This window comes from Lutra lutra, chromosome 10 (genome assembly GCF_902655055.1).
Source record: "Lutra lutra chromosome 10, mLutLut1.2, whole genome shotgun sequence".
In the NCBI taxonomy this organism is placed as follows: Eukaryota; Metazoa; Chordata; class Mammalia; order Carnivora; family Mustelidae; genus Lutra; species Lutra lutra.
In genome coordinates, this window is record NC_062287.1 from 41,615,283 (window position 1) to 41,632,706 (window position 17,424).

Here is a 17,424-nt window from a genome sequence, read left to right on the forward strand (position 1 = left end):
AGGGACCTCACAAAAATTGTTTCTTTTTAAAGATTTTTTTTTTATTATTTGTCAGAGAGAGAGAGGGAGAGAGAGCAAGCACAGGCAGACAGAATGGCAGGCAGAGGCAGAGGGAGAAGCAGGCTCCCCGATGAGCAATGAGCCCGATCCCAGGACACTGGGATCATGACCTGAGCCGAAGGCAGCTGCTTAACCAACTGAGCCACCCAGGCGTCCCAACAAAAATTGTTTCTATATAGACTGATTTTACATGAAGGTAAATAATATTTTAAAAATATTTTCTCACCTTTCTCAACCCCACCACCCATTCAGTAAGAGAATAATACTTTTATAAATTGGTTTTTTTTTTAGCCAACCAGGACACAACCAAAACAAGATAGGCAGTAAGGGAAAACAGACATTTGCTGAGAACTTACTACATCCCAGGCATGCAACCAGGCACTTTCACCTGGGTTACCTCGTGCAGCCTTCACAACCCTTCTCCCATTGTCCTCATTTTGCAAATAAGGGAACTGAGAGGATAGTTAAATAATTTCTTCATAATGTCAGTCATGAAATTCTGGGACTAAAATATGAAAGTCATAGTTGTCTGACCTTGAGAAATAGTGATAATTTGAAATCATTCATCTGATATTATTCAATTGCCTGAACTCCTTGTATGGCTCTCTATACCATGAGTTTTTATAAAGTTCACATTCAAGCATGGCATATTGGGCCCTTTTTTTATCTGAGCCACCCTTCCACCTTTCCATTTTCATTTCCCATCACTCTCCATATAAAATTCTCCGCCCCAAAAAAAAAAAAAAAAAAATCTCTGCCCCACGGCATTTGGTAGACTCCTTTTCCTCCTGCAGTGGCCACCTATTACCCTTGCACAAGGTCTTCACTGAGACATAAATACTGTCCCATCTACCTCAGTCTCCCTGTCACCACTTCTTTCATTCTCCTTTCCCACAAGAGAAAGCAAGCTACTTATCACCCATGAGAACTCCTCCAGCATCTTCTCCTATTAAGCTTTCCCTTTCTATATCATTAAATGAAATTAACAGGTTATGGATATTTAATATCTTAGCATATTTGTTTTTAAAAAAAGTATTGTTTATAGACAGAAGTTATTTTGTATGCATTAAAAAAGAGTGGGGCTTGAGATCTTTAATTTCTACTTTATATAATTATTGTCTTATTTTCTACAGTGAACAGAAAAATTCTGAAGAAAATAATGGATTAAAGGTAGATGGAAGAAGATATACCATGTATATGTAAGTGTAAGGAGACTGATGTGACAATATTTCTACCAAATAAAATAGACTTAAAGATAGCGATTACCAAAGATAAGGAGGTTTCATAAAGATAAAAAGGTAGTCTGTCTTAAAGACCTAACAACAGGGGCACCCGGGTGACTCAGTGGGTTAAAGCCTCTGCCTTCCGCTCAGGTCATGATCCCAGGGTCCTGGAATAGAGCCCCATATCTCTCTGCACAGCAGGGAGCCTGCTTCCCCCTCTCTGTCTGCCTCTCTGCCTACTTGTGATCTCGGTCTGTCAAATAAATGAATAAATAAATTAAAAAAAAAACTAACAACATTAACATGTATATGCCTAGTCAATGGTCTTCATAACATATAAAGCAAAAATTTACATAATTAATAGAGAAAATATGCATTTTCACACTCCTGGAGATTGTGACTCCTTTCTTGATATAATTTGATTCCGATGTCCCTAAAATCAGTAAAGGAATAACTAGATTCCAAACCAGATAAAGAAAAAAAATCATGATCATAGAAATTGATGTGGAAAAATAATCTTTTGACAATATCAATATCCATTCAGGATAAAAGAAAATGCTTAGCGTTCTTGGAATAGAGGGGAGTTTTCTTAACTTGATAAAGATCATCTACAACAAATTTCTAATTTTTTTTAAGATTTTTATTTATTTGAAAGGGAGAGAGAGAGAGAGCACAGGTGGGGAAATGGGTAGAGAGAGGGAGAGATGGAGGGAGGGAGAGAGAGAGAGGAAGAGGGAGACTCCCACGCAGATTTCCCACTGAGCATGGAGTCCCATGCCCACCACAGCTCAACCCCAGGACCCCAAGATCATGACCTGAGCCAAAATCAAGAGTCAGATGCTCAGTCAACTGAGCCACATAGGTCCCCTACAGCAAATCTATGAACATTATCATACTTAATCAAGAAATTCTGAATGTTTTCCCCCTAATCTTAGAAACAACAACAAAAGATGTTCACTCTCATTCCTATTCAACATACTCCTGGAATTTCGGTCAGCACGATAAGAACAAGACAAACAAAAACCAGACAAACAGAAAAACCCAAGTGTAAAATGCATACAGTTTAGGAAGATAGAAATAAAAGTGTCCCTATTTGAAGATGGCATGATTGTCTATGAAAATCCCAATGAATCTACCAGAAATTCCTAAAGACATGAATTTAAACAGGCCACAGGATACAAAATCAACACAAAATTCAACAGTACTTCTATATATTAACAACAAACATGTAGAAACTGAAATTATACACAATATGACTTACAACCACTCCAAAGAAAATGAAATACTTGGATGTAAATTGAACAGTACATATCCAGGATCTGCATCCTATAAAATTACAAAATGTTATAAAAGCTAACAAAGGAGATCTAAATAACTGGACAGACTATGTTTATGGATTAGAAGACTGGACATAGGAAAAATGTCAAGTACCCCGAATTGTTCTGTAAGATTAGGACAAATACTATCAAAATCCCACAGAGACGTAAATATGTTTAGTCTATATTTTATATGAAAAGGAAAAGGATATGGAATAGCTAAAACAATTGTTTAGAAAAATAAGATGAGAGGAATCATTTTACACATTACTGAGGCTTACTATATGGCTTCAACAATCAAGACCATGTGGTACGTGCAGGGAGAAGACACACAGATTAATAGAGCAGAATAGAGAAGCCAGAAATAGACTCACACAAATATGCCCAACTGATCTTTGACAAAGGTGAAAAGCAATTAAATAGAAGAATAGCCTTTCAACAAATAATGCCAAAGCAATTGGACATCCACAGGCAAAAGAATGCACCTCAGCCTCACATTATGTCTTATGCAAAAATTAAATGAATCACAAAATTCATGTAAAATGTAAAGTATAAAATTTCAGGGTGGAGGGAAGAGAGGGGAAAAGAGATCTAGTCTAAGAGTTCTTATATATGAACCCAAATGCATGATCCATAAAAGGAAAAAGCAATAAACTGGACCTCATTAAAATTTAAAACTTCTAATCTACAAATAACTCTGTTAAGACATGAAGAGACAAATAACAGAGAGGGGAAAATATTTGAATACCACAAAGCTGACAAAAGACTTATCTAGAAAATATAAAGAACTCTCAAATCCCAATAGGAAAAAAACAAACAAAACTATCCAAATAGAAAATAGGTCAAAGACATGAACAGACATTTCACTGAAGACAGTATACAAATGATGAATAAGCACATAAAAGGATGTTCAATATCATTAATTATTAGGGGACTGCAGTTTAAAACCACAATGAGGTATCACTATGCACCTGTGAGAATGGGTAAAATTAAAAATAATGATGTCAATGGAAAACATTAAACAATACACCTATACTGGAAAGCAGGCAAACTCTTCTAAACTAAAAATGTATTTACCATACAACTTAGCAGTTTTTATCCTTGGGCATTTGTGCCACAGAAATGAAAACCTAGGCTCATGTAAAACCTATACATAAATATGAATAGCAATGTTAATCATAATATCCACAAACTAATCGTAAATGTCCCTCCATGGTTGAAAAGTTAAACTATAGTACCCCCCCCCATGACAAATAATAAAAGAGACTGGCATACTCTATATTTTAAAGATGTTACTTGCCTTCCAAATTTATCTATAGAGTTGAGTAAAAGAGTTTAGTAAAAATTCCAGGTTTTTTGTAGGAATTCAGAAGGTGATTCTAAAATTAATGTGGAATACAAATGGCCCAAAGTAGTCAAAGCAATTTTTGAGAATAAAAGTTTATAGGATTAACTCCACTGGATTCTCACACTTATTATTAAGCTACACTAACCAGCAGTATGTAGTGTTGAGATCTATAGATCAATAAAAGAAAACGTAAAAATCCAAAACCAGGCCACACATATATGGTCAAGTAATTTTGGACAAATATGCCAAGGCAATTCAATGTGGAAATAAATATTTTTCAACAAGTGTTGCAGAAATAATTGAATATTCCAACTCTTACACCATATCATACACAAAAATTAACTTGAAGTAGACCGATGACCTAAATATACAAGCTACAGTTATAAAACTTCTAAAAAAAAAATCTAAAAGAAAACATAGAAGGAAATCTTCATACTTCTAATAGCCAAAGTGAGATAGAACATAGAATAGGAAAGAAAAAAAACAAAAATTGGGGCGCCTGGGTGGCTCAGTTGGTTAAGGGTCTGCCTTCAGCTCAAGTCATGATCCCAGGATCCTGGGATCAAGTCCCACATCACTCTCCTTGCTCAGTGTGGAGTCTGCTTCTCCCTCAGCCTGCCGCTCCTCCCACTTGTGTGCTTGCTCTCTCTGGCAAAAAATAAATAAAATCTTTAAAAAAAAAGAAAATCAAAACTTGGTCAACTGGACTTTACCAAAATTAAAAATTTCTGCACTTCAAAAACTCCACTAACAAAAAAGTCCAGCCAAAGAACAGAATAAAATATTCACAATACATGTCCGACAAAGGAATTGTACTCAGAATACATAAAGAACTCCTACAACTCAATAAGAATAGGAAAATAGGGGGTGCCTGGCTTAAAGCCCCTGCCTTCGGCTCAGGTCATGATCTCAGGGGCCTGGGATCAAGCCCCGCATCGGGCTCTCTGCTTTGTGGGGAGCCTGCTTCCTTCCTCTTTCTCTCTCAGCCTGCCTCTCTGGCTACTTGTGATCTCTGTCAAATAAATAAATAAAATCTTAAATAAATAAATAAATAAAATAGGAAAATATGTGAACAGATGCATTTTGAAATGTGCAAATGTCCAATAAACATAGGAGATGATGCTTAACATCACTCCTTATAAGGAAGATGCAAATCAAAACTAAAATAACAGACAAAACTAAGTGTTGACCGGGATGTGCTGCAGCTGGTATACTCATGCATAGTGCGCAGGAGTGTAAAACTGTTACTTTTGAAATCTGTTTGACATTCTCTTAAAAAGCTAAACATAATGCTTATCATCCAATACAGCCATTCCAAGAGAAATGAAAATGTACATCCACACAAAAACTTATACACACATGTTCATAGCAGCTTTGTTCATCATCAAAAATGAAAAACAACCCAAAAGTCCAACAACTGCACAAGATATCCATACAATGGAATACTAGTCAGCAATAAAAAGCAATAGACTGATATGTGCAACAACCTTGATGAATTCCAAAATTATTAGCTGAATGATAGAAGACAGACACAGAATAGTACCTATTGTATGATTCCATTTATGTAAAATTCTCAAAAATGCAGAGGAACTCAATGACATAAAACTGATCTGTCGATGCGTAGGGCTAAAGGTGATGACAGGAATAAACTGCAAAAGACATGATGTAAAATTTCTGTATCTTTTTTAAGGTTTTTTTTTTTTTAATTTATTTGACAGACAGATCACAAGTAGGCAGAGAAGCAGGCAGAGAGAGACAGGAGGAGGCAGGCTCCCTGCTGAGCAGAGAGCCCGATGCGGGACTCGATCCCAGGACCCTGAGATCATGACCTGAGCCGAAGACAGAGGCTTTAACTACTGAGCCACCCAGGCGCCCCAAATTTCTGTATCTTGACTCAAGAAGTGGTTTGCTGAGTACTATATATCCGTCAATACTGTCAAGTTTTAGGCTTTATATGATCAGTTCCTTTTACATTAATTATACTTCAATAAAGCGGAGTTTGTTGTTGTTTTTGTTTCTTTTAATGACCCTCCTTTGAGAGAGTCTGAATATAGAAACAAATATCATAGTGACTGCTTTTAAGGCGTTCATTATCATTTCCCTGAAATGTCATGCTTTTTCATACTTAGAGATGGTGGATTTGCACTGATCCTTTTGCTCTCATTTTGTCCAGTTTGTGTTACTTATATTTGCAATGTGGCATAAAGGTTTAATTTGTGGCAGACAGTCTGAAACATTAATCTCCCCTCCTTTAAATCTGAGTTTACAACCATCTAAGTCTTCCTGACAGAACGTGACCTTCAAATAAAATTGCTGATTAAAAGCAGGCATAAGGAAGAAACAAGATTCAGGTGCTGTCTAAAGTTACATGAAGTTGAAACATCTCTTAAAAAAGCAACCAGATACTTTTTCTGTACATAAAGTTAAAGAAAGACCCAAGACTCACTTTTGCAACATTCAGATACATTTTACCCTGAGTGGTTAAAAGGGACATTCTGAACTACCATAAATTAATGTGAGATGATACAATTTCACATAAAGATTACCCAGGTGAATATAACCAGTTGTAACATGCTTCTCCCTCTGAGATATTTTCAACATTTTTAAGACCAAACATCAAAACGAACTTACCGAAGAAATGATTTGATATTTTCAGCTTTCATCTCAGATACGAGTTTCCACCGTGTACTTTGATGATAGGGTGGTGAAGTTGTAGTTTCTTTCAAAGGCTTAATAAACCAGCCTAGGGGAGATAATTCATGCATCTATACTTGCCATATACTTATACAATTGCTTTTGACTTTACAAAAATTAGAAGCCCAGAAATTGTCCTTACTTCAGGAATAGATCAAGGTGAGTTTTACAAAAATATTCCTATTAAGTATAGAAATCCTTCAAATTCTGCTATGCAGTGTAATTTTGAGTTGGTTAAAACTAGTTTTAGGAGATATTCTTTTCATTTTCCTACATGTTATGCACCAAGGCATGGGACCCTAACTTTCTTTTTCTCCTTGGGGTGATCTAGTTCATAGCACAGCGTCTGACACACAAGAAACATTCCACAAATATTTAGTAAATGATGAAGGGCACTTTTTGCACTGCTGTTCATATTAGTTGCTAGTTTTGACTCCTTAATAGTGCTTGTAAATGAAACCACCTTTTTCATGCCTGTGGAGAATAATAGCTCTGACCTAACAGCTCCTGACAAGTATCCTGAGCTCACTGAACCTTTAATGAATTTGAATTTCAGTCACACTTCATTAAAAAGGTCAAAATGCATTCCATTCGGTTTCCAGTTGGGCTGAAATCCCTGGAGTTGGCCACACACAGGGAGCTCAGGGAGCCCGCACAGCCTCCAGGCTTGCTTTCTCTCCTTCCTCCCCAGCCTAGGCAGGGTGGAGTGCCAGCCCTGCACCGGGGGAAAGGGGTTCATACTTACCCACCATGAATCCTGCCAGGAAAGATGCCAGCACTGCAGCCAAGTACATCCAAAGATAGAGACGGCCCCTGGACATAGCCATGACTTCCTGGGGACGGAGCTTGGTGTTCAGGAAAGAGCCAGCCTCTAGCCTGCAGACCAAACAGAGGACACGGCAGGGGACAAGGACAGGGTGAGTGCCTGCCCACCAGCAGGCTTTCTGCAAAGCCGGGGCTGCTGTACTCCCTCCAGAGCGCAGCAAACAACTCCAGTCCCCTCTGGTCCTGAGGGGGCCTTAAAGGGAAAGAGGAAGTCCGGCTAGGGGAGGAGACAGAGACTTGCTGTTGGCAGGCAACTTCCATAATGTTGATTCTGCAGTAACCTGGACAGTCTGCTGTGGGGAATGTGGAATGGGTGGCTAAGGAAATATGTGCCTAATGGTTTCCTAAAGAACTCAGTTGTTAACTTTAAAAATAAAACTATGTTGTTTTACCAACAAAAATGGTTGAAGAATAGCAGACAATTACCATTCTAAACATGCAGGCTACAGCAAAACCACAGGCAAGGGGGAGAACAAAGCAGAGCGCTGGTCTTTTATAGGGGAAAGCTGGGGGTATTTGGTAGGGCTGTTGTTAAAAAAAAAAAAAATCCATCAAAGTAAACTAGGGAGTTTAAAGTATAGTGGCCTTTCATTGGCTGAGCGGTTGTTGGGGGAGGAGAAAATCTTTATTCCTCCTGCTGAGGAGTAAAATGGTATCTACTTGCAAGTTATAGCTCTTCCTGTTGGCATCTCCAATTGGTGGTGATTGGTAGGATGTGAGAGCTTCCTTCTTCTGGCTTCCCACTCCATTGAGTGAAGTTTATCTTTATTAATATTTACATTTCCTCCCTTTGATCAAGACCTTCCCTCAAAAACATCAATGATTACAAGTCAGGTTTTCCACATTTCGTGGTATTTGTCCCTTGTGTCCAGGATAGACCTTTCCTAGGTCCCATGTTGTTATGTCCCATGTTCCACTTAAGGCCACATTACAGTAACAGGGAAGGTTTGGAGAGAGAACTTTCAGGCACTTCCCATTTCAAGTCTGTATCTTCTCAAGGTCATAAACATTGGAAATCATCTTAAAGTACTGAGCCACCAGCATCACCTTTTTGAGTACATTGATTTTTACAAAAGTGTGACCGGGAACAAAATACAACACTTGAATTATACAAAGCATGACAATTTCAAATTGTAGAAGAGACGGCAACTGGTACGCTAGGTCTGAGAGTAGCCAAATAACATGCTTATTGGCACTTATTCCAACTTAGGGGAGTTTCTCTTACATAAGGTTCCCCTTACAAAAACAAGCCTGCAGTAATACGTTTCCTGGAAGTCTCCACTTAAAGCAACCATGAAAGAAGGTGAACAAAAGCACATGGAAAGAATTAATGGAGTGCGTTTGGCAAGATACAGGGCAGGTATAAACATGAAGCAGGAGCTGATGAACTTGTTGCAAAACTAACACTTCAAAGATGTTTTAAAATGGTACTACCTCAAAAGAAGTGTTTTGAAGCAAATGTGTCATCAATAATATCGATGTAAAGTTGTAAATTCAGAAACCATGAATTTGGGTAAGACTCAGAAGTCAGGTCATGGTTCAGATGAAAGAATTCTGTGAGTTCTGACCTTCTCACCCTTCAGAGAAAGCTCTCAGGATCGTGAGAAGGCTGTTTCCAAAAGGCCATGTCAAAAGGAGATATTTCTCACTTTTGCAAGAGTTTGGGAAATACAGAGCATTTTCTTTTCATAAAAGAGAAAGTAGCAATAAACAGTATGGAAAAGGGACACAGTCCTGGTCTGGACATTATGGGAAAGTGGGTCTCATCAGAGGTCATCTGCTTCAATTCCAGGAAATCTTCACTTTCAGATCACCAGCTGGTGTGCAGATCCAGTCAGGGTTCGTAGCTTTCTTTGAGGTGTCATATGAACCCAAGAATCTATTCCCCAGACTTTGATGGCCCAAGGGTTGGTTAGCAGTTCCTGATAAGGACCTTTCCAGTGAGGTTGATAAGTTTCTCTGGAAGTATCTATTCCAATAGATGAAATCTCCAAGTTGCAGAGTACTTGAAGTCTGTCTCCCATGTACTTGAGTACACGGTGAAAAGATTGCTCTACCAAAAATCATGGTTCTCTTCAGCAGAAGCAACTAGGCCTTTAACAATGTTAAAGTAGATCCCCTTCTATCAACTCCGTGTCAAAGGAGGCAGGGGCCAAATTCTTAGGATATCCTGTGACTATCTCAAAGGGTGAGAGTTTAGGAATCCCAAAGGGGGTGGATCTGAAATTTAGAAGACCAACAGCAATGTTTTCAGCCAAGATATTTGGAGACTCTGTAAAAATTTTGTCAGTTAGTGCTGTTAGTGCAACTAATCAACCCCGAGGACTGAAGATGGTCTGCACAATGAAAGTTGTAAAACTGGCCAAACAGCACAGACTTGTTGAAGCATCTGCCTGGTAAAATGACCTTCCTAATCACTGTGAAGTTCCAAGGGAGGGGGGTTCCCCAGGGAGGGTAATCTTTTCCATTTTTTTTTTTCAAGGTTTTTATTTGAGAGAGACAGAACGCAAGCAGGGGGTAGGGCACGGTGAGAGGGAGAAACAGGTTTCCTTCTAAGCAGGGAGCACATCATGGGGCTTGATCCCAGGACTCTGGGATCATGACCTGAGCTTTGAAGGCAGACACTTAGCTGACTGAGCCACCCAGGAACACCAGGGATAATCTTTTCCTAAGCGAATTTTAGCCACAGGATATGCATTGGTCTGTCTACATGGTAAAAGCCTTGGTCCAGTGAGATAATGAAGCATAATAATGAAAAGACATTTATATCCATGAGACAGGGAAGCTGTATAAAGTTCGTTTGTGTGAACAGGATTTTTTGGATTATACTTCAGACAGGTGTGACAAGTAATGTAGGCACTGTTTCCAGCCTTAATATTTCCCCACTAACATTCCCAAAGACTTACTTTGTCAGTAGGCTAATGGTTTAATGATGGTGAGATGTTAAGCAGTGGGGATTCTAGGACTTCTAGCAATGCAGGAGCATTGGGTCTATACCAGAGTTATCGTTTTTTTTTTAATGAAACCAATACTTATTAGATTTCCACTATTTTTCTCTCTCTAGTGTCAATTATTGGATAACTCTTGTCATTTTTTTCCCCAACTCATCATTTGAGAGAACATCCCTTTCAACCATGACAGGTTTTGGTCTTGGTTTCCTCAAGAACAGTGTTTTGTTGGAAATATCAGTGAGGTAGTTTCCTTTGGACTCTAGGAGTTTGAGTCTGGAAGACCCAGAAAGCTTAGTAATAGGCAGAGCTGCAGGCAATAGTATGGCATCTAATAAATTTGGGACATTGGAGCCATTTTTAATTTTATTCCCACTGTTTAGGTAAACAAACTGCATTGCTTCCACAGCACTTCTAAAGTCATGAGTGACTCCAAAGGCATACCGACTATTGGTATAAATGTTTGTGGCTCTACCCTTGGCTGTACAAGCCCAAGCATGGCACATAACTAAACCTGCTCGGCCAAAATAGCCACAGATAAAAGTATGGACTTGGTGACTTCCCAAGGAGTTGTGACAGCACCCAACACAATATTCACCATTTTCAGCCTTTATAGAAGAACCATCATTAAACCATGAAAAATATGCATTGGTTAGAGGAGTTTCCTATAAATTGTCAAAGGGAGTCAAAAGTTATCTGTCAGCATTAGGCAGTCATGAGGGACCTCATCCATGAAGGAGAGGATAATAGCAGGTCTAAGGTTACTACAGTGAGAAGAATTATATGAGTAGCAGTTAGCAGGAAGATGTCCTAGGAGGCAAGGCAACTGACTTAGTGTTCAGTGTGATGAGAATTGTTGCGGGTGGGGGATAGCGAGGGAGTTCTGCTACATAGGACACAGGACGGTTAAAGAGGATCCTGTGATTATTTCTCCAGAGTGGCCCTTAACCAAAAGGGCAGTGGCAGGAATGACTCTAAGGCAAGGGGGTTATCCCCCTACTACAGGGTCCAATTGTTGGTTATAATGCCCTATTGGTTGATGATGTTCCCCTATTTTGGGGTGAGTACTCCAAGAACATTCCCTTCCCCCTCACATACAATGAGGAAAAGGGGAAGTTGATAATCAGGATGTCTGAAGACAGGGAGCTTTATTAGGCTTTTCTTTAAGGTCCCCAAAACTATGTCATCATGATCTTTCCAAACAATAGGGTCATTTTTAAATAAAACATATGGAAGTTGAGCCTTAAGAGAGAAGTTTGGAATCCAATTTCAACAGTAGACAGCCAGTCCAAGGAAACATCATAAATGGCACTTAGTTTTAGGTTTTGGGAAGTTCAGGATTCCATGAGCCTACCTGGATCCAAATGTAGTCCTAGTTCTGAGATCAGATACTCTAAGTATCGAAACTGAGTTTGAGCAAACTTCATTTTTTCTTTGGAGCCTTTCTGCCCCTGTAAGACCAGAAGTTTTAACAGGCAGATGCTGTCTTCCTGTAAAGATGTTTGAGAAGGAGAGCAGAGAAGCAAATCATCTATGCATTGTAACAAACAGAGCATGCAGAAAACTTTGTATTATCCAAATCAGCTTTTGAGTTTTGTGAGAAGGAAAAACTAATTGTAACCCTGGGGCATTACTGCCCAGGCACAGTTCCACTCTTCCCAAGTGAAAGCAAAAAGATACTGGCTATCCTTATTAATAGGGATACTAAAAACTGCACTGCAATAGTGAAAATTTTGCTTTCGGTGGGAATGGGTATCAGTAGGGCATGGATTAGGAATAACAGGGTGCCAGGGGATAACAGTGTTATTTATTGTTCAGAAGTCCTGGACAAACCTCCATCCTCTGCCATTGGGTTCTCTCACAGGTAAAAGAGGGGCATTATAAGGACTAGTTCAGGGGATCATGAGGCCCTGAGCCTTGCAATGTTATATTAGGGGACTGATGCCTTAGAGGGCTTCTTTATATATAGGTTAGTTTATTAATTGAATTGATTAGTAAAGCTTTATTAATTCTGAGGAGAATTTCTGATGCATCTGAATCTTGATGGGAAGTGCACAGTGGATTCTGCCAATATAATCTGAAGAGCCTGCCCATAAAAAGGGTGGTAGCTGATCCAATAAGAACAAATGATCACTGTCTGCAGACTCAGCCATAGTGATATCAGAAACAGAGTAAATAAGAGCTATCAAAGAGTTATTTAATTTCCCTGGTTGACTACTTAGATTACTACCATCAGATTCCAGAATTATTTCTTCCTTTTGGGAGAAAAATTCTAGTATGGATATTTTCTAAGAAATCTTGGCCCAATAAATGAGTAAGGGTGGAGGAACTAAGGAGAAGAGTGTGTATCTCACAAAGGGCCTAGACAAAAGGAGAATCTGTTGAGATAGGAATCTGTTGAGGTCTATTAAAGACCCTTAGTACTCTGAGACAGAAGCTGCTTTAGAGCGGTGGGGTTAGCACTGAGCATGCCCCTCCAGGGTCAATCAGGACAAATAGACCCCCAACCCCGAAGAGTGGTTTCTCCAAGCAGATTAAGAGGGAGGATTGGGAAGAGCCCCTGTATTTCCACCGAGTGCCATTACTGGGAATTAGGAAGACATTGGAAAGGCTGGCCTGGGGACTGATGACACCTGGTATGCTTTAATTTGTAAGTTATTTTGTCCAATGTCCTGGCCCTTTGCAATAATGGTAGAAACTAGGATTTTTGGTTCTGTAGAGGAGCCTTAATTTTCCAGAACTGAAAATTGAGACTCGTAGACATCTTTCTTATAGGTGACTTATCTGGGATAGGAGTAAGTTAGTTTGCCAAATTGACTAAATCTGGAGTGCACACGGTTTCTCATTCCATCATCCTTTCCATCAAAATCCTTTTAACTACAAGAGAAAGAGCCTCTTTCAGTCCATTAATAAGCAGAATTAAATGCTACCCAAGTGGATTCAACAACTAAACAAACACCAGAATTTCCTTTAAAGATTGTTTGCACTTGACTATAATAGATACAGTTTCACCAGGCTTTTGTGTACAAACATGAATTCTGTTCCAATTAACAGGCTTAGGAAAAGCCACTCTAATTGCTCGGTGGACATTTCCTGTGAGTGTTCGAGCATTTTGCCAAAAGTTAGGGTTTATTTCTCCAAATCCCTTTCAGGATGTTCTCACTGAGCTAATCTTTTCTAGTATTTGACCTGGCTCTCACCAACAGGCATGTGGACAGATAAAAATCGAGAAGCTAGGTTGTACATTTAAATAACTATGCTAAATTCTTCAGCAGACCTAAAGGGGTCTTTGGTTACTTTAGGAAACTATGGCCCAAAATTCAGCCTTAGTCCAAGGAATGTTAAGACATTTGAAGTTTAGTTAGATTCTCCAAAGACTTAACTTTATAGGGTAGATTTTAATACATTTGGGATAGGAAGTACTGGTTAGAAATTCGGAGGAAAAATGAAATTCAACAAGAGGATTAGAATGGGGAGGGGGCCAGAAGGAGGAAAGGCAGGCACAAAGGAACAGAGGAAAATACCACTGGAGGAAGGGCCTGTGCTCAAGGTGGAGCCCATGTGTCTGGAGACAGAGGGGGAGGGGGGAGAAAGTTCTCAGAAGCCATTTTGATCCCTTTCAGTTGTTTGCCTCAGTTAATTTAGAAGTAGTATTTCACAAAGAAGCAAACTTAAAACCCTAAAAACACTTGGAAGCCTCAAGGTACCAATTAAAGAGGCATCCCATTCAGTTTTTTCTTTAGCTGGGACTTTCTGACTGAAGACATCATAAGTTCCCCATAATGGCCATTGAAGTTCCCAAAAAGCTTGTGATTAAGTTGCTCCATTTAATTAGAAATGCACATGAGGAGGGATTTCTGTTTTTAAACATAAAACCAGTGGAGGGGTGCCAGAAGGAAGGACCCCCTCAAAGCATTTTAAAATCCCATTTTTTCAGAAGTGTTCTCTAGAGCAAAAAGAAAAATTCCTGAACAGCACAGTTCCAACAGGAACATCCGGATTCCAAAAAGGAGTCTCACCAAAGCACAGCACAGTTCCAATAGGCACAGTCCGGTTCCAAAGAGACCAAATGCTGATCAAGTACTCTCAGAAGAGGCCAGACCTTAACATAGATTCCAAATAAAGCCCCTAGAGATCAACACAAACACGAAGAGCAGAGATCCAATCCAGGAGAAAACTTACCCTCAAACTCCAGGGTTGGCAAGAAAGCAGTGAGCTCAATTGGTTCTTTGGGGTCCGGCACCTGTTTGCTCACCAGCCTTGGAGTTATTGGGGGCTCTTCTTGGGATCCCATATCTCCTCACCAAGTAGTGTCAACCTTAAAAAATCAGCTGTCAGTTATTTCACGAACAAAAATGGGTTGATGAGGGAATTGCACAGAACTCCAATTCGGGACACGCAAGCTGCTAGAGAACAAAGGAGAAGAAGGCTCTTTTACGGGTGCGGGCAAAGAGGGAGGGAGAGGACTTGCTGTTGCAAATGAAAAGTCTGTTGGAGTAAACTGGGAGATTGAAGCATAGTGGCTTTTCATTGGCTGACTGTGACAGTATCTCATTGGCTGGGCTGTTGGGGTGGGTTGTGAGCTTTTTCATTCCTGCTGGAATAGTAAAGTAGTAGGACTAGAAAGGTACACCTATTCCTGTTAAGGTCTCCAATTGGCCATGAGTGGTACAACATTAAAGCTCCCCCTGCTGTCCTCCCCACTCCATTTTAGGGAGATTCCCCTTTATCAATTTTCACACTATTGAATTGTCTCTTTGTCACCCCCATTCCAGGAATTGCCGAATTTCAGCAGCAAGGTGTATTTAAGTACTGCTTTTTCTTCCCTGTTGCCCAATTTTGTCCTAATTCCTAACTGGTCACACTCGGGAAGCATTTCTGATCCTGGCTGCTCCATCGCACCACATTAGTTCCCTAACCATATATCAACATAAAAAATCCGATGGGATTCAGTTGTTCTGTCAATCTCTACCTGAGCAAGACTTCAAGTTTCTGTAATTCTCAGTTTCTTCTTCTGTACTAGAGTTTTCCCCTACCTTACTAAAATAGTGTAGGTTGAAAGTAGTAAGATTAACCACTTTAAGTGCCTAGTGCCATAATGGACAGTAGGTTCTCAACAAACGTCAGCCTCCCTGTCATCCCCTTCTTATCAGTTATAGAGCATTTCTCTTTAAAAATATTTAGAAGGGGGTGGTGCCTGGGTGGCTCAGTTGGTTAAGCATCTGACTCTTGATTTTGGCTCAGGTCATGATCTCCCGGCGGGGAGATCAAGCCCCACATCAGGCAACACACTCAGTATGGATTCTGCTTCAGATTCTCTACCCCTCCCTCTGACCCTTCCTGTTTGTGCATATGCACATGCTCTCTAAAATAAATATATATTTTTAAGTGTTTAGAAGGTTTGCAAAATGGTGGTCTTTGTTAATAGGACTCCTGCATCCATCTATTTCATCTGAAAGAAAATATTTAGCAATTCATGACTGAATTCCTTGTATCCAACTAAAAGCAGTTTTGCTGCCCAAACAAACATGCCTGCTCAGTAAAATATGAAGGGGATAGTACATCTATGGTTATACTCTTGATCTTTATTGCATTCTGTGGCCTTGATGATCTTAGTTAAAGCACCTCTCTTTGTTCCTAATAAATTGCTAGAGGAGTCTAAATTCATTTAGACTAAATTAGTCTAAATTAGTCTAAATTCTAGCAGCAATTATAGACATATGTCTAGCAGCTAGACATATTTGATTTTCCCTTGGAACTTTTGTAGAATCCATGAGAGTTAACTTTGAGCCAAATTATCTTTAGTCAAACTAATTGATCTCAAAATATATGTAATTCAATCCCAAAAGCCCAAAATTATCTGATTACAAAATGGGCAGAGGACCTGAATAGACATTTTTCCTAAGACAACATACAGATGTCCAACAGACACATGAAAAGATGCTCAACATCACTTATCATCAGGGAAATGCAAATCAAAACTGTAATGAGATTATTACCTCACACTTGTCAGCATGGCTAAAATAAAAAAACACAGAAAATAACAAGTGTTGGCGAGGATATGGAGAAAAGGGAGCCCTCATTCACTGTTGGTGGGAATGTAAATTGATGAAGCCAGTATGGAAAACAGGATGGAGGTTTCCAAAAAAACTGAAAATAGAAATACCATATGATCCAGTAATTTCACTGCTGGATATTTGCCCAAAGAAAACTCAAACACTAATTTGAAAAGATACATGCACCCCTATGTTTATTGTAGAATAGCCAAGATATGCAAGCAACCCAAATGTCCATCCATAGATAAATGGATAAAAAAGTAGTATATATACACCATGAAATATTACTCAGCTACAGAAAGAATTTGTCATTTGTGATGACATGGATGTATTTAGAGGGTATTATGCTAAGTGAAATAAGTCACAGAAAGACAAATACCATATGATTTCACTTACATGTGAAATCTAAAAAACAAAGCAAATAAACAGATTCTTAAATACAGAGAACAAACTGATGGTTGTCAGAGAGGAGGTGGGTAGGCACATGGGCAAAATAGGTGAAAGAGATTAAGAGGTACTAAGTTCCAGCTATTCAGAAAGTTAGAGAGATGAGAAGTGCAGCATAGGGAATATGGTCAACATGGTAATAATGCTGTATGGTAGCCAACTGTGACTACACTTCCCGTAGTGAGCACTGAGAATCACTGAATAAATATGTTGCTTACCTGTAACTAATATTACACTGTATGTTGATTACACTTCAAGAACAAAGATTTTTAAAACACTTTTATATTCCCAAAGAGCCCTAACTCGAAAGACCCCAGCTCTTGCAGTCCTTTACCATACTTTAACTGACAACTCTAGCATTTTCTAGTTTAGAGATCAATGACTTCAAAAATATATCATTTTTATAACAAAACAAGTCCCCCCCCACACTGCAACTGCATACATAGCCAACTAAAATGAAGTTATTCAAACAGAAGCAATAGCCAATGAAGTAACTACACTCCTCAG

The 17,424-nt window shown here is 39.2% G+C and overlaps 1 protein-coding gene across 1 annotated transcript in view; it reads right to left on the bottom strand.

Moving 5' to 3' along the window:
- Positions 1-14,699, bottom strand: part of NAALAD2 (N-acetylated alpha-linked acidic dipeptidase 2) — a 56,816-nt gene extending 42,117 nt beyond the window's left edge. The window contains exons 1-3 of the mRNA XM_047691695.1: positions 14,597-14,699; positions 7,387-7,517; positions 6,579-6,690 (exon numbers count right to left, since the gene is read on the bottom strand). Of these exons, the coding sequence (XP_047547651.1) occupies positions 6,579-6,690; positions 7,387-7,468 (194 nt within the window). The 5' untranslated portion in view covers positions 7,469-7,517; positions 14,597-14,699. The remainder of the gene's footprint in view (positions 1-6,578; positions 6,691-7,386; positions 7,518-14,596) is intronic.
- Between the last annotated feature and the right edge of the window lie 2,725 nt (positions 14,700-17,424).